Source organism: Chiloscyllium punctatum, chromosome 9, assembly GCF_047496795.1.
Source record: "Chiloscyllium punctatum isolate Juve2018m chromosome 9, sChiPun1.3, whole genome shotgun sequence".
NCBI lineage: Eukaryota > Metazoa > Chordata > Chondrichthyes > Orectolobiformes > Hemiscylliidae > Chiloscyllium > Chiloscyllium punctatum.
Window position 1 is genome coordinate 127,216,497 of NC_092747.1, and position 22,378 is coordinate 127,238,874.

The 22,378-nt window shown below is 41.3% G+C and overlaps 1 protein-coding gene across 3 annotated transcripts in view; it reads right to left on the reverse strand.

Moving 5' to 3' along the window:
* Positions 1 to 16,232, reverse strand: part of cfap300 (cilia and flagella associated protein 300) — a 36,066-nt gene extending 19,834 nt beyond the window's left edge. For 2 of the 3 annotated variants that reach the window (XM_072578238.1, XM_072578240.1), the window contains exons 1-5: positions 16,114 to 16,232; positions 15,712 to 15,793; positions 10,516 to 10,591; positions 6,395 to 6,561; positions 741 to 913 (exon numbers count right to left, since the gene is read on the reverse strand). In XM_072578238.1, coding sequence (XP_072434339.1) covers positions 741 to 913; positions 6,395 to 6,561; positions 10,516 to 10,591; positions 15,712 to 15,793; positions 16,114 to 16,220 — 605 coding nt within the window. In that variant the 5' untranslated portion in view covers positions 16,221 to 16,232. The remainder of the gene's footprint in view (positions 1 to 740; positions 914 to 6,394; positions 6,562 to 10,515; positions 10,592 to 15,711; positions 15,794 to 16,113) is intronic. The other variant, XM_072578239.1, reaches the window with a different exon arrangement.
* Between the last annotated feature and the right edge of the window lie 6,146 nt (positions 16,233 to 22,378).

Genomic DNA, 22,378 nt, shown 5'->3' on the forward strand with positions numbered 1-22,378 from the left:
ACCCAAACAATATCCAAGCAAGTGAGATACCCTCCACTGAGACCTGAGGTAATTGAAGGCAATGTGATACTGACACATCCTAAACAACTTCAGGCTCTTCAGTTAAGATTACTGTTACGTTTGCTATTCAATTCTTCGGGCTTCAAGGTAAGGCAAATGCAATAACAAAACTAGGAAAATGAATGCATCACGAAATGTGCAAGCTTTCCCATAAGTGTAATGTGAAAGCTAACAGTGCAACATCAGGAGTAGAAGGAACACAAATGTATGCAGTAACTTGACTGATGATTTCCTCCTACCCCTCCAGCAAATTTACAGTTGCAAGCTTTTCCTCCACAGGCTACTGTCATGGAGTATGTGATAAAGTACATAGAGAACAGGAATTATTAAATTAGAAAGAATGAAAAGATACCCTTAGTTCAGATACAGGAAATTTTCCAGACCACTTCAGACATTTCCATAATACAGAGAAGTGAAGAACTCTCTAACAGGTGCAAACTGAGGTCTTGAAAACTTTATACAGAGGAACCTTGATTATCCAGCATTTAATTATCCGAATATTGGATTATCCGACAAGATCGCAATGTCTCGATGCTCAGCTAAATGATGTTATCCAGCATTCGATTACCTGGAATTCGATTAACCAAACAAAACACTCCCCGTCCATGTCCTTCGGATATTCGAGGCTCCTCTGTACTTTGCTACTCAAAGAAAATAAATCAAGGACACATTTTTCAAACCTGACCAACTCCTTGTACATTGTTTTGCAGGTTTCCAGATAGGGATCAATTGTATCTTCATATTGGCAGAGGACTCCCCCCAAACAGAGATGTTTGAAGATACGAAAGACAAATTCCTCACGTTCTTTATCACTGAATATTTGATATTTATCTGATTCTTCCAAAAGTAATACCTAAATTAAGTGTGAAACAGTTAAATATGGAATTGGTCAAACTTAAAGGAAAATTAGGGATAAAACAACATTTGTTTATTACTTTCATAATTGATGATGTATATATGATATACTTCAGCACATTTCTCAAACAGTATTGTTTCTATTTTGTAGGTAAAAACAATGATTGCAGATGCTGGAAACCAGATTCTGGAGTCGAGTGGTGCTGGAAAAGCACAGTAGTTCAGGCAGCATCCGAGGAGCAGGAAAATCGACGTTTTGGGCAAAAGCCCTTCATGAGGAATACAGCAGAGCGCCTGAAGGGTGGAGAGATAAAACAATTTTTTATCTCTCCACCCTTCAGGCACTCTGCTTGTTTCTATTTTGTGTAACATCTTTCCTACTGCTTCAAGATAAATAATATGAATTTGCTCCTTGTTTTTTTCAATCATTGCATCAATGCTAAGTTGGTGGTCTCCCCCACCCTGAGAAAAAGACCTTGGGCTATTCACCCTATCTATGCCCCTCACGATTTTATAAATCTCTACAAGGTCACCCCTCAGCCTCCGACGCTCCAGGGAAAACAGCCCCAGCCTGTTCAGCCTCTCCTTGTAGCTCAAACCCTCCAAACCTGGCAGCATCCTTGTAAATCTTTTCTCAGCTCTGTCAAGTTTAACAACATTTTCACTTTAGTAGGAAGACCAGAAGTGAATGTAGTATTTGAAAAATGGCTTAACCAATGTCCTGTACAGCCTCAACATCCCGACTCCTATGTCTGATGAAAGCAAGCATACCAAATACTTTGTTCTCTATCCTGTCTCCCTCCGACTCCACTTCCAAGGAACTATACACGCACCTCTAGATCTCTTTGTTCGGCAACACTCAGTGCCCTACCATTCAGTGTATAAGTCCTGCACTGACTTGCCTTTCCAAAATGCAACACCTCACATTTATCTAACTTAAACTCCACCTACCACTCCTCAGCCCATCTGATCAAGGTCCCATTGTACACTGTCCACTACACCTCCAATTTTGGTGTCAGCTACTAATTTACAAATGAGACCTCCTATATTCACATCCAAAACATTTATGTAAATGACAAAAAGCAGTGGACTCAGCCCCGATCCTTGTGGCACTCCACTGGTCACAGGCCTCCAGTCTGAAAAGCAACCCTCCACCACCACCCTCTGTCTTCTACCTTCAATCCAATTTAGCATTGAATTGGCTAGCTCCCCCTGGATTCCATGTGATCTAAACTTGCTAATCAGTCTACTCTGCAGAACCTTGTCAAACACCTTGCTAAAGTCCATATAGACGTTGTCTATTGCTCTGCCTTCATCAGTCGTCTTTTTCACTTCTTCAAAAAACTTTATCAGGTTAGTGAGACACAATATCCCCCACACAGTCATGCTGACTATCCCAAATCACACTCTACCTCTCCAAATGCATCTAAATCGAGTCCCTCAGGATCCACTGACATAAGGCTCACTGGTCTATAGCTCCCTGGCTTTTCCTTACAGTCTTCTTAAATAGTAGTATCACATTAGCCAACCTTCAGTCTTCTGACACCTCTCCTTTGGCTGTTGATGAAAAATATCTCAGCAAGGAGCCCAGCAATCACTTTCCTAGCTTTCCACAGAGTTTTGAGGTACACCTGATTAGGTCCCAGGGATTTATCCATCTTTATACATTTTAAGATTTCCAGCAGCTCCTCTTCTGTAATATGGACACTTTTCAAGATATCTGAAGAAGGGTTTATGCTTGAAACATCAATTTTCCTGCTCCACGGATGCTGGCTGACCTGCTGTGCTTTTCCAGCAATACACTCTCGACTTTTCAAGTTTTCACTATTTATTTCCTGTAGTTCTTTGGCTTGCATATCCTTCCCCACAGTAAACACTGACATGAAAGCTCCTGTGGTTCCACATATAGATGGCCTTGCTGACCTCTCAGGAGCCCTATTCTCTCTCTCTTACTCTTTCGACTTTAATATATTTGTAGAATCGCTTTGGATTCTCCTTAGCCTTATTTGCCAAAGCTATTTCATGTCCCCCTTTTGCCCTCCTGATTTCTCTCTTACATATACTCTTAGTGCCTTTATACGTCTTTGGGATTCACTTGATCCTAACTGTCTATACCTGACATAAGCTTCCTTCTTTTTCTTGGCCAGAGCCTCAATTTCTCTCATCATCTAGCATTCCCTATACCTACCAGCCTTGACTTTCACACTAACAGGAATATACTGTCTCTGAAGTCTATTTATCTAATTTTTAAAGCCCCCCCCCCCCCACCCCCGCCACTTCCCAACTGCCCCTTTACCTGTGAATAGTCACTCACAATCAACTTTTGAAAGTTCTTGCCTCATAAAGTCAATATTGGCCTTACTCCAATTTAGAAGTTTAGATCAGGTCTATCCTTTTCCATCACTATTTTAAAATTAATGGAATTCTGATCACTGGTCCCAAAATGCTTCCACACTGACACCTCAGGTACATGCCCTGCCTTACTTCCCAAGACAAGGTCCAGTTTTGCTCCTTCTCTAGTAGGTACATTTACATATTGATAAGAAAGTTTTCTTGTACACACTTAACAAATTCCTCTTTATCCAAGCCCTTAACGCTGTGGTAGTTCCAAGTTAAAATCCCCTATAGTTACTATTACAGATATCTGAGGTCTCCTTTTGTATTTGCTTCTTATGGCAGAGGTATTAAAATTAGAGATGCTCAAGAGATCAGGATCAGAGAAAAGACGATTTCTTAGAGGATATTTTGTGTATATTTGTACAGTGGTACAAATACGTTAATAAATCAAATTGTGTCTGTCACATTTTTCTCAATTAGTTAAAGGAAAATTTGAATTATCAAGGTAGTGTAATGGAAAGAACAGCCACTGACCTCTAGTGTGGCAATATGGTTGTAAGAGGAGTGTTTTGTCCTGACTATTTTTTGAAGAGAGGTTTTGAGTCTTAGGGATTTGAGCTGTCTATTCCAAGCCAATAATGTAAACAATTTGTGAAGCTTTTTTTTTAAAGTTAGAACAATAGAAGCAGCCTGAATGGGTGGAGTCATGTTCCCACAGAATCAGGGTTTTAGTTTAGCTTTCATTAATTATTGGGGCTTGAAAATTGGTTGTGGAAACTGCCATGCACCCTTCTCTAGCAGAAATTTGCTTGGTGTTCTTTCCTCCTGGACAGGAGACAAAATGCATGTGAGATAATCTATTTTACTGAATTTGCCTTTGCCAAGGGAGTGTTTATGGGATGTTACTATATTGGAACAATTGCTATTTAGTAGTTAAATAATCTATTATTTGTTAAGTGTTTGAATAGAGTTGAAGTTAGACAATTCTTCTTTCTTTTGTTTTATTCTAACTGCAGAGTAAGAATAAAGTGTGTTTGCCTAAAGTGAAGTAGATGTAACCAATCAAATTACATCTGAAACACAGCACCTTACACTTGCCTTTAAATAAGTTAAAAGTTAGGGTCTAGGCTATCTCTTTCATATATTTGAGGGGGGTTTTGTCAAATCCATAACACTAGATAGTTCCTAATCAGTTAACCTTTGAATTCAACAATTTATTTCTGAATAAATAGTTCAACATACTGGCCATCTCTGACATCTTGTGTGTTTCCCATTTCTATCAGTAATATTCTGGATGTGACGTGATGAGAAAGCCAAGGGTAATTCCTTGAAGTCTACAGTTTCCTTCTCATTTTTAGGAGAGAAACAGCAGGCTACAGTTTCAATTTTAAGAAAATACTACCTATGCCTCAACTTATGTTTGATGCTTTCAAAGATTTTTATTTTAATAACGGGACTGGTCCGGTCTGGATGCAGGGGCACTGCAGTTAAGGGACTACTTTACGTGATTTCCCTTTGGCTCAATACCTTTTTTGCCAGCCCTCCATACTCATACGTGTGCTGTATACCACTGCACCCTCTGCTGTGGCCCACCCCGTTATCACTGTCCAGACATAAGCCTCATGCTCAGTATGATGAGGAATGTTTCAGCATTGCCGTGCTGCTAAACATGGTGGCAGTACAGCTAGGTATTTGTCATTGTATACATTGGATTGAAAATTCTGCTTCTTTCTTCTTAATGTGACAGAGAGTTGGAGAATGAGGAGATGCAAGGACAAATCTCTGACAAGCAGATTTTACTTGTGACCTTCTGTGAAAAATGTTACTTAAGGGTTTCTTGGTAATTTATAGTGCATGTGACCCAACAGCCATAGCGGCAAAATAAACCAAATACCACAATGAACTCCCATCTTTCACCAGCTCTCTGATTTTCCTACATCAAAAACACTCCTGGGTCCCCCTGGGGAGCCTCTTGTTCATAGGAGTAAAGAATGGGGGTTGAGGAACCCGAGCGGATCTCTCTGATGTAACAGTCAGTTTTCTTTCAAAAACAACTTAAAGGGATGCAGTTATAGATATCAGCAGGTATAATGCATTAATGATGAGTATGTGAATCAAATAAAAACATCAAAGGTAGCAGTAATGGGGTTGATGTAAGCATGGCTGCAAATAACTTAAATTGAACTGTATAATTTTCTCTGGTTTAATGCAAACTCTTGAAGCATTTTATTTATAGTGTCAAAATACCTTATGGTGTGCAAGTGAGGCAGGGAAAAGCAACCCTGTAAATGAAGACCCTTAAAAACATCTGTTCAAGCCGAGACGATATCATACAATTGGTAGTTTCACTCAGAATAGTGATCACAGACTATATGGTCCCTTAGATTGAAGTTTGTTGCAAAATATTTAATTGTTTCATGAAGTTAGGCATAGATTGTTTTTAGCACAATCACCCATTTCCATGTACTCCTAGGAACCCATTCCCTTATTCTCAGCTTGTATTAGTGCTTATCCAACTTTTCTTCTGTCCTGGTCTGCTATCCATAATCTCCTTGTTTACCAACACCTTTTGTATCTCTCTCTCACCCCCCATCTCCACCGATCCGATTACATCCACCTCCCCCATTGCCATTTCAGCTTCACCATACAGTACCTTTTCCTAGTGACTATCAGCTCTGATAAGGAATCACCAGATTTGAAACACTATGTTTTTCTTCCTGCACACACTGCCAGACCTGCTGAGTTTCTCCAGCTGATTTTGTTTCAGATGATCAATACCTTGGTCAGAGAGATAGGTTTAAACATGTGAAGAAAGAGAGGTAGAATAAGAGAGTAATCTCCATAAATTGCACAATTATACAACTGGCCTGGATCTGATTAATCATATTTCTTTAAAATCAGTTATATAAATATTTTCTTTCATCTGACAAACATACTGCATTTGCAGAGCTCTCCATCTTACAGGCAAGCTAAGAAGTGAAAACTAATCTGATTTGTGGTACATTCAGGTACCAGAACCAAAAACTGCAATATTGAATTTGTGAAGCAAACAATATGGTCACTGACATTATTAAAATGAACTAATTCTGCACAGCGATGCCATCAACACATCATGGCATTTTCTGTTCCACAAATACCTTACCTGTCGAAGTTGGTCAGAGATAACAAAATCCTCATAAAACTCATCCAGACACTTTGTAATATGGCCTGTTTCTCGCACAATCTCTTCCGTGTACAAACAGTCAAAGAATAACATTGAAAGTTGATTACACGGAACCTCTTCAACCTGTATTTCCTTAACTTCTTTCCCTATTAAGACAAAATTAAAGATACACTGAAACATATCAATACCTGACCATATTTACATAGAATGTAGAAACTTATGTATTTAGTGGCACAATGGCATTGTCTAATCGTGGGTCATAGGTTCAAATCTCATCCTGGTAGAAGTTGAATTTAGTTAATAAAATTTGAAATTATGAAACTAGGCTCATTGATGGTCATATTAACTTTAATTGATTGTTGTAAAATTCCAGCTGATTCATTAGTGGCATTTAAGGAAGGAGATCTACAATCCTTACTTGGTCTGGCCCACATGAGTTTCCAAAGCAATAGTACCCAATGTGGTAAGGTTTTAACTTCACTCAGTTCAAGAGCGATGAGAGATGGGCTACAAATAATGTCCTTGCCAGTGATATCCATGCCCCATGAAAGAACAAAGAAGGCAAAAAAGTGTTGTAATGAACAATTGCTTTAATCTTAAGTAAGCTACAGTGCACACTGAGCATTACAATTGTTCTAACACACTGCACCATGAAGCAATGGTACCAATAGTTACCATGCAGTAAATTTCCAGTTTGGACTGTAGTATCAGAGTCACAGTGCACCCTTCAAAGCCCATTTCAATAGACAGTAAGTGCTAGGGCTGTACTGCCAGAGGCATGCCTTCACATTACACTCAGCTAGAGGAGCATTCTTGGGATTGAACAGAGGTAAGAAACTGGGAAAAAATAGGAACAAAATAACTGCAAATACAATGGGTTAGCCAGTACCTTATGCTTTGTAAAAAGGAGGTTCAGTTGTGATTGATTGAATGTCACATGAATGGAGGTACAGTGAAAAGCTTTGTTTACGGGCAGTACAGGCAGATCATAGTCAGTAAGGATGTACTGAACAAAAGATTTAGACAGAGGCATACATTGATTAAACAGCATTATTTGAGGCTAGAGAGTCCATTCGATAACCTAATAATGGCTGGGAAGAAGCTGTTCCTGAACGTGCTGGTGCGTGTGTGTTCAGGCTCCTGAATCTTCTGCCTGATGGAGGAGGTTGTAGGAGAGCATTACCAGAGTGCAAAGGGTCTTTGATCAACTTGGTAGCCTTTCTGTGGCAGTGAGCCGTGTAAATGGAGTCCATGGTGGAAGGTTAGCTCCTGTCATGGCCTGGGCTGGGTGGATGGCACACTGGCACAGTGGTAAGCATTGCTGCCTCACAGTGCCAGGGATCCAGGTTCAATTCTGCCCTCAGGCAACTGTGTGGAGTTTGCACATTTCCCTGTGTCGGCATGAGTTTGCTTTGGTTTCCTCCCACAGTCCAAAGGTGTGCAGGTTAAGTGGATTGGTCATGCTAAGTTGCCCCACAGTGTGAAGGCTAGCTATGAGAACTACATGAATTGGGTCTGGATGGGATGCTTTTCAGAGGGGTTGGTGTGAACTTGATGGGCAGATTGGCCTGCTATAGGGATTCTATAATAATTATATGAATAAAAATGATAAGGCTCACAGAAGGTGCTAAGTTGTACATATTTCATATAAAGTTTACATAATAACAGCAGATTTACATGGACAAACTGCCCAAGTATCACCGGTCTCAACTTTAACATCACTACTATCAGCAACAGAAGCCATATTCGTGTGACAAATTTGCAATGAAATATGTCACAGCTGAGAACCTCAGGAGACTAATTTTCTACTTGGGATTTCTTGCTGGTGGTAGTTGCAAACTACTTCGCCTTGTCTTTTCAACCAGTGTTTTGAGCTCCCCTATTATTAACGCTGGGGATGTCTAAGAAACCTCCCCCAACAGCCCGTTGTTTCACTGTCTCTCACCATTCACACTTGTGGGCGAGTGTAGACCTTTGGACTCTCCCACTGATTGTGGAATTGCTTAGCTCTGTCTGCTGCATGCTGCTTATGCTGCTTAGCATTTATATAGTCCTGTGTTGTAACCTCACCTCACCAGATTGGCCCCAGATTGCCACACTCTCCCACACAGCTCATTGTACCAGGATTGATCCTCAAACATGATGGCCATACTAGAGTAAGGGATCCATTGGATTACAAAGTTAGATTATTGTTGAATAAAATTATGCTCCTGCAGATAGTCCACTAACACAAATGCCCAGTATTAGGCTGCTGGATCTATCTTACAGCTATCCCATTTAGCATAGTTGGTTTTCAATGTGGAAATGAAGTCCTATATTTATAAGGACAGTGGGTTGACCATGGTTACCAGTGCTGTTATGGATAGATGTATTTGTGACCTGTAAATTGGTGAGAATGAGGTTAATTAGGTTTTCCCTTGATGCTGGTTTCCTAGAAGCTGCCCCAGGTCTAGCAAGTATGTTCTTCAAGACACCCAGCTTTTGCTCTCGAGTTGGTGTCTTTTCGTCAATCTTGGTGATGGGCATTAGAGTCCTCTTTTCACAAGTGTGAACGATGATAGACAGTAAAACAACAAGCTGATGGAGGAGGATTCTTAGACATCCTCAACGTGAATTATAGGGGAGCCGAGCAGGTGAAGTAATTTGCAACTACCACCAGCCAGAAAACCCAAGTAGGAAATCAGATCCTGAGGTTCCCAGCTGTGATGTATTTCATTGCAAATTTGTCACAAGAATATGGCTTCTGTTGCTGATAGTAGTGATGTTAAAGTTGAGACCGGAGATATTTGGGCAGTTTGTCCATGTAAATCTGCTGTTATTATGTAAACTATATATGAATTATATGGAATAGTGCACTATTAAAAATATAGCACCTTCTGTGTACCTTATCATTTTTATTCATATAATTATTACAGAATCCCTACAGTATGGAAGCAGGCCATTCTACCCATCAAGTTCATACCAACCCCTCTGAAAGGCATTTCACCCAGACCCAATTCCTGCATTTTTCATAGTTAGTCTGCATACTACGGGGCAATTTAGCACAACCAATCCACTTCACCTGGACACCGCTGGATTGTAGGAGGAAACCAAAGCAAACTTATGCAGACACAGGGAGAACACACAAACTCCACACAGACAGTCACCTAAAGGTGGAATTGAACCCAGGTCCCTGGCGCTGTGAGGTAGCAGTGCTAACCACTGAGCCACTGTGACATCTACTCAGCCCAGGCCATGACAGGAGCTAACCTTCCATTCATGGACTCCATTTACAAGCCTCGCTGCCACAGAAAGGCTGCCAACTTCATCAAAGATTCTTTGCACTCTGGTAATGCTTTCCTACAAACCCTTCTGTCAGGCAGATAACACAGAAACCTGAACACACGCACCAGAAAGCTAGCACGTTAGTTTAAAAGACAAGGCTAAGTTGTTGGAGTCCTCCACCCAGAGTATATTCCATGTGGACTAATGTTAAATTGTTTCCATTGAAAGGAGAAATAGGCAACAGACAAACTTTGTGAATGATACTAAAATTGATACAGATGAAGTATTGGTGTTCAAAATGTTCAACCAATGCAAAACCACAATCAGTAAAGTCAATACATGTAGGAGAATAGAGTTAACTCAGTAAAATAGATTTCAAAAGAAGTCATGAACAATCTTTAAGATCATTCTTTCAGTGCTATTTGTCTATCTGGACAACAAAACAGCCTCACTGGTCTAAATATGAGGGTAAATTGGAGAAATGGGTCCTTCATTATTGAACTGTTATAGTGCTCTGAACGAGATGGAAAATCGGCAAGAAATCTTGAAGAAACATTTGCGAGGTGTTTTTCTTTGGAAAATTGGAAGCAACTCATTGAACTTTCCAAGAGGTTCCTGGTGTGAAATTGATATTTTTATCCATGTTATGACCCCAACTGATTTATTTATTTTTAAACTATAGTTTAAATTAAACTATAGGATCAGAATAAGCAATCATAGGTCTAAACTAGTAAAATATATATTGAAGACTGTTGTCAGGATTATGTCCACACAGATTGGTCAATGTATGGTGAAAATGTCAGATACAGAAAGACAAGTAGAGAACTGAATCGTACCTAGAGTTGTCCATTCAGAAGATAAGGGTGAGAGGACCTTTAGATTCACCTTAACGTTTGAATCCTGAAAAAATGCCTACGGGATAAAAGGCATAGAATGAATGAATGTAATGAATAGACACAATAACTATCTGTCCATTGGATTTTTCACATATATTTCTAAATTTGTGTCCACAGAATTCTAATTGCAATTCAGAAGTAACTCATTGACCATGAAGTGCTTTGGGGTCTCAGTAATATAAAAAGGCCCTGCCTATATTTTTGCTGCTATCAATTCTAACATAACAATTTATGTCAGACGCTGCCCAGACGCACTGTAGCTCTTTGTCAGAAGGTTACAAATTCAAGTCCTACTCCAGGTTCTCCGTACAAAATCTAAATTTGCGTTGCAAAGCCCGACTGAGGAAGTGGTCTTTGTTTGTGTTGCCATCATTTCGGTGGGACTTTTCACCGTTTGCTCCCTGAGTTAGTCAACAAAGTTTGGAGTGTGTCATTTGGAAGAAGAGCAGAGGAGTAGGGTTTGACAATATTTATCAACAAGTTAAAACATATGATCTAGTCATAATCATATTGCTATGCAATTGAATCCCACATTGCCTATCTTAATTACAAGAATAACTAGCATTTCAAAGTGACTTGACTGACCATAAAGCACTTTAGGAAAGTTTAAAATCTTGAAAGGCACAATATGAACACAAGTCTTTCTTTCTTCTGAGATCTGCTCCACTCTGTAGAGTATATTGTTATCCTATTCTATTGCTTCTGAAATACGTACCAATTATGTTCCACAAGTTTACTGTTTTAATTGGAGAAAAGTAACATTAAAGCACAAATTTATATCTAATTTGTCTCTCAAGTTGATTTGACACAACATGAAGAACAATGGCACAGTTTCTGTTCGGGGAGAAAGTGAGGACTGCAGATGCTGGAGATCAGAGCTGAAAATGTGTTGCTGGAGAAGCGCAGCAGGTCAGGCAGCATCCAAGGAACAGGAGAATCGACATTTCGGGCATAAGCCCTTCTTCGGGAATGAGGAAAGTTTGTCCAGCAGGCTAAGATAAAAGGTAGGGAGGAGGGAGTTGGGGGAGGGGCGTTGGAAATGTGATAGGTGGAAGGAGGTCAAGGTGAAGGTGATAGGCCGGAGTGGGGTGGGGGCGGAGAGGTCAGGAAGAAGATTGCAGGTTAGGAAGGCGGTACTGAGTTCGAGGGATTTGACTGACACAAGGTGGGGGGAGGGAAAATGAGGAAACTGGAGAAATCTGAGTTCATCCCTTGTGGTTGGAGGGTTCCTAGGCGGAAGATGAGGCGCTTTTCCTCCAACCGTCGTGTTGCTATGGTCTGGTGATGGAGGAGTCCAAGGACCTGCATGTCCTTGGTGGAGTGGGAGGGGGAGTTGAAGTGTTGAGCCATGGGCTGGTTGGGTTGGTTGGTCTGGGTGTCCCAGAGGTGTTCTCTGAAACATTCCACAAGTAGGGTGCCTGTAGGCGGCCTGTCTCCCCAATATAGAGAAGGCCGCCTACTTAAGGAACATTTCAGAGAACACCTCTGGGACACCTGGACTAACCAACCCAACCAGCCCGTGGCTCAACACTTCAACTCCCCCTCCCACTCCACCAAGGACATGCAGGTCCTTGGACTCCTCCATCACCAGACCATAGCAACACGACGGTTGGAGGAAAAGCGCCTCATCTTCCGCCTACGAACCCTCCAACCACAAGGGATGAACTCAGATTTCTCCAGTTTCCTCATTTCCCCTCCCTCCACCTTGTCTCAGTCAAATCCCTTGAACTCAGTACTGCCTTCCTAACCTGCAATCTTCATCCTGACCTCTCCGCCCCCACCCCACTCTGGCCTATCACCCTCACCTTGACCTCCCTCCACCTATCGCATTCCCAACGCCCCTCCCCAAAGTCCCTCCTCCCTACCTTTTATCTTAGCCTGCTGCACACACTTTCCTCGTTCCTGAAGAACGGCTTATGTCCAAAACGTCGATTCTCCTGTTCCTTGGATGCTGCCTGACCTGCTGCGTTTTTCCAGCAACACATTTTCAGCATAGTTTCTGTTCATTGGATTCGTAATATTAGAGAAATCTGTCAAACCAGTGTAAACAATTAATGAACTTTAACTGAACTAGATCCAAAACCATTGTGTTTTCTGTGCCCTTTCACACTGGTGAAAGATTCCATATACTTCAACAAGTTCTGTTTATAAAGTTAAACAGGAATTGCTAGGGAAACTTAGCAGGTCTGACATCATCTGAGCAATGTGTTTTCTCTCCACAGATGCTACAGGACCTGCTGAGTTTATCCAGTACTTCTTTGTTTTATTTTATTGTCCATGAAACTGCCCAAGTCAAAGACTTGAAATTGAAATAAATGCATTGTTGGAGGAAGTGTCTTCAAACAATGTTTAGGCACACAGGCATTTATAGCACATTTTAAAATATTTTCATAACAGATTTTAAATTACTCTATAATTGTCTAAAGTAGATCAATAAACTGAAAAAAACTGCCCATAACTATTTGAAGTTATTTTCAGTGATTTTGGGACAGTATATTCATAGGTGCAAGACTGGTCACACATTAGAAAATACTTTTATTGCTGAAAGACTCATTTAATTCTATGAATTATACTGCACAAAGTTACTTCTCTTAAAGATATTGATGCATAATCCTTAATGAAAATAAAATTATGCTCTCCTATTAACCTAGTTAATTCAATGAAGTCTTTACATTTATCATAATGAAAATAAATTTGATCAGAGACTTGAAGAGTAATTATGTGTGCAGTTTAGCAAAATTTTATGATTGCAGCCAAAGCAGAAACTCTATCCCTATGAATTTGAAAACTTAAATGTTCAGTTGGACATACTGCAAAAGGTTACAAGGTGGAATATAAAACTATAGTGGGTTGCATAGTGGTTAGCACTGCTACCTCACAGCACTAGGGTCCCAGGTTCAATTCCAGCCTTGGATGACTGTCTGTATAGAGTTTGCGTGCTCTCCCCATGTCTGCATGGGTTCCCTCCCACAGTCCAAAGATGTGCAGGTTAGGTGAATTGGCCATTCTAAATTGCCCATAGTGCTAGGTGTATTAGTCAGAGAGGAATGGTTCTGGGTGGGTTGCTCTTTGGAGGGTCGGTGTGGACTTGTTGGGCCGAAGGGCCCGTTTCCACATTGTAGGGAATCTAATCTAATCGTGTACACCAAATGTTCCAGGATAGAAAAGGATTGCCATAGATTAGGCAATTGAATCAGAGTAATCAAATTTAAGAATTTCCGCAAATATTATGTGACATGATTTGCCAGTCTAGTATATTTCTGTATTAACATTGCAATATGGTGCGAAAATATCTATTTCTGAACATATTTAAGCCAGTAGTTCTTATACCCAAGTCTGTGGATCTCCTGTGGAATCTGTATCTCTGTGTTCAGATTAAACACTGCTCTTTCCCTATTCTTTGGTGCGTTCTCAGTCCCCTGTTCTCTCTGTTTTATCTCTAGCTTCCCCTGCTGCCCAGGACCCACGCTCACTCTGTTGCTGTGCTTCACAAGTACTCTCTCTATGATTTTGCTAATATTCCTGTTCACCTTGCGCTCCTACCAAAGGTAGCTATGTTTTGCAGTGAGAAGTAGGCACACCCATTGTTAATATTTTCTAATCAACCTGAGGTGTTATTACACGCCCCTATAGCAGTTGGGACTTGAATCCAGGTCTAATTGGCTCAGAGGTAGGGACACTAGACACTACGATTGCATCACAAAAGCCCTTAAGTTTTAATTGTATAAGTATTCGAATCAACCTGTTCAGAGATGTTATTACATGCCTCTGGAACAGGTGGGACTTGAACCTAAGACTCCTGCTCAGAGGTAGTAACATTATAAGTGCCCCCTTTTATTGTGATGTATAGTAACACTGGAGGACAGCGTCTCAGTGTGCAGTTGCTGCAACCAAGACTGCCTGTCCCAACCACAAACAGTCAGTGGTCTACAAACACTAATTGGAGCAAAGTGCAGATCCATGGTCTCACAAGTCTAACAGATGCCACCTACCATGGTAATTGTGTTCAGTTGTAGGCAGATAGTGAGCAATAACTAGAATCCACTGTATCCCAACAGATTGACTGGAAGGTGTTGTTGTACTGTGCTCGGATCCCTGGCTCTCTATCAGGTTAGAGTCCCACCTGGTCCAGATGTGTACCATAACACATCTGAACAGATTGATTAAAATATACTTTAGACTGTTGAGCTAGAATGTGCATTCTTATAATGTGTAACTCTCTAAATAAATGATTATTAAAATGTGTAAAGATTTACACTGGTTCTATTCGATCCTTCATCAATGTGGCAGCTCAGCTCAGTGGTAAGCACAGATGTCGTGCTGTGCTCAGAACCTGGGTTCAATTTCAACTTTGGGCAACTATCTGTGTGGCCACTCTCTGTGCCTATGTAGGCTTCCTCCCATGGCCCAAAGGTATATAGGCTAGGTGGGTTAGCCATGAGAAATGCAGGTTTATAGGGTCTGGGGATGGGTCTGAGTGGGGCGCTGTTTGGAGGGGTGGTATGGACTTGATGGGTTGAATGGCCTGCTTCCACACCGTAGGGATTCCATGAAATGGTTTTTTGAAATATCACACCCACCCGACTGGTGGCTGTGATGAAATATCTTCTTACGTTTTAAAAAAACCACATCTTCATATTGTGAGTATGCTAATTGACTTTAATTAAAGTGGAGCTGGTGATGTGTGTGTATCTGTGAATGGGAGGGGTCGGGGTGGAGTAGGGGGGAAAAGGGCCTCTTACTTTGAAAGGAAGTCCTTGAAGCAAAAAGGCTTGCTATTATTATAATATTAAATAATAATTTTAAATAATATTAAATAATAACAGTTACAGTTGCCATATATATTGATAATCAGAACACAGAGCAGGAGATTATCTGTATCTGATTTCAACATTATATTTAAAAGGATTTTATCACTTATTTGATAAATAAAAACTGCTAGATATGAATAAGCTCACACTTTTTTGGGTAAGAAATTCGCACACCAAAGGAGTCTTTTCAAAATTATGTGATCGCTCAGCAACAGTGTGTAAACGGAAATTTGAGATGAAAATACAAGCAGTACCACAGCTCAAAAATACTACAGAAGCCAACATGAGATTTAAAAACGTTATGAAAAAGAACTGGAGAACCTACCTGGACAAAACTGTCCTTTTCATAAGGCTGGAAGTGTTGGTCAAAACTGAAAACCTGCACACTCATCCTTCCAAGCATTGACCTGAGAGGATGGAAAATTCCAGAAAGGGGAAATCTTAATGAGAAGACGATTTCAGGATTAGCTTTTCAGAAAAGAAACGGGTGTGTTGTTTCCGGCCCTAATGATAATGAATTTCTTTGAGTTACATTGTCAATTCTTTACCCAGAGGGTCCTGCCTAATAACTGTAAACGATAATAAAGATAATGATTAAATGAACAAAATGAGTGAGTGAATCATTCGGGTAACGCTTTGCCCCTAACTTTTCCTGATTCTTGTTGTACACTTTGCTCCCAGTCTCAAGCCTCTCATCATTTCTTTCTCATGGCTGTGCAGATCTTACCATTTCATAAAGAGGTCTCTGATTTTACTGTCTTCCAGGAAGTTGATCTTCTTGTTACTCAGATATCTGAAAGTAAAAGCTGGTTTCACAGCCCTTTCTGCAGCCATTGCTTCGCCAGTGTTTATAGTTGCTAGGAAACGCCCAGCCGCGTTGAAATTCTTCCCTGGATCCCTGAGAGTAATTCCTATCGGTTCCTGACCGCCTACATTGTAGGAGGAGCTCATATCTAGGAGAGAGAAAACTACAGGCACTCAACATCATTCTGGAGGGAATGGGTCAAGCACAGACTTGAAAATTGGTTTGGTAATGCCCGATGAACTCACATGTAGATTGCTAGGGACAAAAAAAAACTGCAGATGTTGGAATCTAAAGTCGACAGGCAGGAGGCTGGAAGAACACAGCAAGGTAGGCAGCATCAGGAGGTGGAGAAGTCAGTGTTTTGTGTATTAACCCTTTTGCAGGACTAGGTGTGGGGTTAGGGGGAGCCACAGATAAAGGGAGGGAGGGGATGTGCCAGTACTCTCCCCACCCCAACCCCCCCTCTCTCTCTTTATGTGTGGCTCCCCATACCCCCACATCTAATTCTGAAGAACAGTTAATACCTGAACCTGATTTCTACACCCCCTGATGCTGCCAGGCTTGCTGTGTTCTTCCAGCCTCCTGCTTGTCTACGAAGGGTGGTTTGCTGTTTATTTAAATCTTTCATAGGACACGGAAATTAAGACCAGGGGTTGTTGCCCATAAGTAAATGCCCTTGAACCTGGGTGACATTCTGAGCACTTGCTGAGGGCAGTTAACCACCTTGATGTGGGTCTGGAGTCACATGTTGGCCAAACCTCACATTTCCTACCCCCAAGGACATTCGTGAGTGTTCTATCAATGACAGTTTGAGAAGGGAAAAAACTGCAGTTATTGGACATCTGAAATAAAAGCAGAATATCAACATATGTGCAGCAGCTTCATCACACTGTGAGCCTATTACCATAGGGTTATTTTCTCATTAGAGAGAGATAACTTGTAGTGGTTTAACCTGAGGACCACCAGACCTCAGGTGACATTGAGAAGGAGTGTCCTTTATGATAACTTCAGATGATGCAGGAATTGAAACCACACTGTTGGTATCACTATATTACAAAGCAGTCATCCAGCCGACTGAGCTAACTGACCCTCAGAATTCACAACTCTACATCACACAAATTCATGTAAGACCCTAAGGTGGTCACCCTTGGTCCTGAAAAGTGCTTAATCTATTTCAGATTAATCATTTTAGGTGCCATAAAATACAAGTTGGTTTTGAAGTCTGAGCTCTGTATACATCAGTGCACATTTTACAATGACCAAAACTATACAATAATCTAAATGCAGGTTTTATGCCCTGAATTAAGCAATCTTTCAGCATTTAAATACCCATGTGCAGCATCCCAGCATTTATTAAAACTTTTGTTAATGGTTTCATTTTAATAGGTCTTTCAGATGTTTACATATTTTCTTTGAATGGGTAACAGTCATTTCCAAAATATTTGTTTTTATTGGGTTTAATATATTCTTCCTGTCAAAGTACACCACTTCACACTATCGATAATGAAATTTATTTTCCCAGTACAACCCCATTCTGCAATTTTAAAAAATGTCTTATTTTGTGGCATTCTGCCCTAGGATTAGCTATAACCCAAAAGTTGTCATTGTTTGCAAAGTTTGACATTCTATTATAATTTTCCAAGTTTAGTTTGTTAATAATAAATGTGCAGATTTAGATCTCAGTGCCTCAGATCTGCAGCTTCAAGCTTATTCAATTGCTGCCAACACATTGCTATTCTGTGGTCAGTTCTACATCTCTGCTTCCCCAATTACTATCAATTTTGATACTTAATTAACCTGAGCTCTATTTCTAGTCACAAACTCATCATTAAACTTTCCTTCAACTCTATCTATAGTCTACAAAATTTTATTTTATTTCAATAAAAATTCTACTTGGATAAAAGGATCTGTGCCTGGACACCCTCTGAGAGCCCTTTTAAAGGCCCCTCTTTATTTTTGATCCAAGGTGCTGTCCACCAATATTCAAACACTAAACAGCAGGGCCGAAGAGTACAAATGATTGGGAACATGACAGAAGTCTAACCTCCAATATACAGCGTATCATCCGCCGTCATTTCCACCACCTCCAAACAGACCCCACCACCAGGGATATATTTCCCTCCCCTCCCCTATCAGCGTTCCGAAAAGACCACTCCCTCCGTGACTCCCTCGTCAGGTCCACATCCCCCACCAAGCCAACCTCCACTCCCGGCACCTTCCCCTGCAACCTCAAGAAATGCAAAACTTGCGCCCACACTTACCCCCCCTTACTTCCCTCCAAGGCCCCAAGGGATCCTTCCATATCCGCCACAAATTCACCTGCACCTCCACACACATCATTTATTGCATCCGCTGCACCCGATGTGGCCTCCTCTATGTTGGGGAGAAAGGCCGACTACTTGCGGAACGATTCAGTGAACACCTCTGGGACACCCGGACCAATCAACCCAACCACCCCGTGGCTCAACACTTCAACTCCCCCTCCCACTCCACCAAGGACATGCAGGTCCTTGGACTCCTCCATCGCCAGACCATGGCAACATGACGGTTGGAGGAAGAGCGCCTCATCTTCAGCCTGGGAACCCTCCAACCACAAGGGATGAACTCAGATTTCTCCAGTTTCCTCATTTCCCCTCCCCCCACCTTGTCTCAGTCAAATCCCTCGAACTCAGCACCGCCTTCCTAACCTGCAATCTTCTTCCTGACCTCTCCGCCCCCACCCCCACTCCGGCCTATCACCCTCACCTTGACCTCCTTCCACCTATCGCACTTCCAACGCTCCTCCCCCAAGTCCCTCCTCCCTACCTTTTATCTTAGCCTGCTGGACACACTTTCCTCATTCCTGAAGAAGGGCTCATGCCTGTTCTCCTGTTCGATTCTCCTGTTCCTTGGATGCTACCTGACCTGCTGTGCTTTTCCAGCAACACATTTTCAGCTCTGATCTCCAGCATCTGCAGTCCTCACTTTCTCCTAGAAGTCTAAGTAAACTCCTGTGAGGCAGTCCACTACATTTTATAAAGACATTACATTAATGAAAGAGATTATTGAAGTGTTGTTTTCTGAATTTGTATCTAACTAGCATAGGGTAAGCATATTGTGATCCCTGTGAACTGGCAGGAAATTTAGATTGTTCTGAGCATGCTCTCCAGTGGATTTCTGTTTCCACTTCCTATTGGCTGCCATGCTGATAAGGGTTTCAGAATCTTCTAAAACAAACAGCAGTGCAGCGCATCCAGAAACAGATGTAAGGCCTACTCTATTGTTCTTTTCATGAGGAGATTGATATGGATTGGACTAATTAAATCTTCTGGAGCTTTCTGTTTGTGCAGCAAACAAATTGTCGTCACAAACAATGTTTCGTTCACCTCTACTTTGTAATTTTAGCCTCTTTGTACTCAATCTCAGTAAAGTCAATTGTTGGAATATGCAGCTTAAGTAACTGAAATAGTCCAGAATAAAAGGATCCATAAAAAAAGGCTTTTTTTAACTGAAATTTGTGCAATGAACTGATATGGAAATGAAAAAGAAAATCAGGTATTAACTTACTGTGTGTAAATCAGTTTGCAGTGCCATACACTACTTTTGTTTTTGGATATCACACCTCGTTCCAGCTGGCATCGGATCCTGATACAGTTGCTAAAATATGGGATAGATGTATTAATGTAGGTGTAGCTGCTGTAGAGTTTATGCAGCAATAAAGATTCATTGGGTGACTCTGAGGGGTTTGGCTTTCAGCAGAACTGCACAGGGACAGGAACAAATTCCTGCTGCTTCGTATCCATTCAGGAGGTCAAGAAATTATTACATTCTGGACCTTGAGTTAGAGGAGTCCATCTATTAACAGTCAAAAGTTTGAGGGAGACTGTATAAATTCTTTTTACTTAGTAAAATATTCCCCTTTTGCTCTAGAATCATTTGTCATATGGGTGGCCTTTTATCTAATTTAGCCCAAGAAAGCAGGAAGCTCTATCATTGCAGTCAAGAGTAATCTCTGATCAGCTGAGACACCTCAGGTGCTGCTACCCGGGGAGCCAAACCATGAGGTTCTGATGAGGTGTGAAGGGAAAGTCTGGATGGTTGAGCTGTTCCAGATACTCTGAATAATCCTGTAAAAGCCACAGGCTGACCATAAAATGCAACAGATTTTGAATTGCCTGTTTGAGTTCACTTTGTCCTGACAGTGCATACAGCATATCTTTTCTGGATCTCAATATTTCTGAACCGATAAGCAAGTAATTAAGATTAAAATTGCTAAGGGAATGGAGGCATACATAAACTGAAAACTTCAAAACTCTTGGACAATAACCTTACAATTGCAGATAAAATAATGTCAACACTTGCAGGTGAAATATTGAATGAAGCTGAACTTTACAATACACCAGCTGGAATTCATGTGGTGTGTAATGCAAGCAAGACCATTCCTTGATTCATTTGCAGATACTGTAGAGATAATTGGCAGAATAGCAACATTACAGCAACAGAATTATAAAACTCTTAACAGTGTCATGAAGATTCAGAATATATTAATGTTGTTATTTGAGATCATAGGTTCTAAAGTAGAAGAAAAGTTGATTTTAGTATCTCACTTCAGTGAATTAGAAGATTGAGTTCAAACAGCATTTACAAGAAGTCAAGTGGTTTCAGCTAAAGTCCCAGCATACCCCCCGAGGAAAAATAATTGTTGATATGTTTGCCACTAGAAAGAGAAAGAGACAGAGAAAGTGTGTGTGTGAGACAGAGAGAGAGATAGAGAGAGAGAGAGAAGGAACAGGAATCAGCTTTATGAATGGGAGAAGTGGCCCACAGCAGTAGAGATGCTGTTAATAGTAGTCCCCACACAATCAGGGCTGGGGAGAAATTCTCAGGTGTTTAGATGTCAGTTAGAAGAAAGCTTCAAAAGCAGAAGGCCGTGGAGATGTCGGAGAGGAAGGAATCCTAAAAGGCTGTTCTGAATAATATGAGCTCTAGTAAGATGAGTGGTCGAATCGAAAGAGATGTTCAGCAAGACCAATTTCAACATGGGGATTATCTTGCTACATCTTGTTCACTCTTCTCCAGTGGTGTGCCAAGATTCTCACTAGCCAGTGACCGTGGTCATTCTTGCTAGTTAAAGGGCTTGTTCACAACCCAATTTGGTCTGTGATCTTAACAGACTCAACATAAAATCCAGCCATCAGGAAAACCCTGTGGAAACCAGAGTGGACTCTGGTGTCTTCAACTTGGGGAAAGGGCTGGAGATAAGGACCTGGGGGAAGGGGCTGGGCAACATGTACAGAGAAAGGGACAGGTCGGCTGTTTTAGTTGCTTGAACACAGTTTGAGTAATGACCTGGGTAAATAAAAAGCTGTGGGCTGAATGGAATGGACACCTGGAAAGACGAGGACAATGTCGGGGTTTCAGGAGAACATTAATACTGAGGCTCATAGAGGATCACTTACTGTCACACCAACCAGGAAACACATGGTTAGAGTGTAGTGTGGAGGAGAATGGCTGGGAAGGGACTCACAATGGATCGGGTATGTGAACCGACTTGTGAGGGAGGGATCTTCACCTGCGACTGTTCACTGGCCGTGCACAGAGGAACAACATTGTCCTCTGGCACAGGTTCACAGGGTGCCTATCCCTGACAGTGCTACAGGATTGACCACCTTGACTTGGAAAATATTGCTGTTCCTTCAGTGTCACTCGGTCAAAATTCTGAAACTCTCTCACTAACAGCATTGTAGGTGTACCTGCATGAAATGGACTACGGCACTTCAAGAATACAATTCACCATCACCTGTCCCAAAGGCAATTAGTGTTTGGCAATAAATGCTGACTTAGCCAGCAAAATGTCTGTGCTCTGAAGGAATTAAATAAAGTCCTACCAACAGATTAGTACAACTATAGAATCCCTGCAGTGTAGAAACAGGCCCTTCAGCCCAAATCAACCCACCCACTGCCATACATTTAATAGTTGACTAATGCACCCAACCTTCACATCGTGGGCAATTTAGCATAGCCAATTCATCACACTTGCACAGCTTTAGATTGTGGGAAGAAACCCACACAGACATGGGGAGAATGTGCAAACTCCACACAGACAGTCATCCAAGGCTAGAATTGAACCCAGGTGCCTGGCGCTGTGAGGCAGCAGAGCTAACCACTGAGCCACCATGTCACCCTGCATGCACACACAGAAACTACT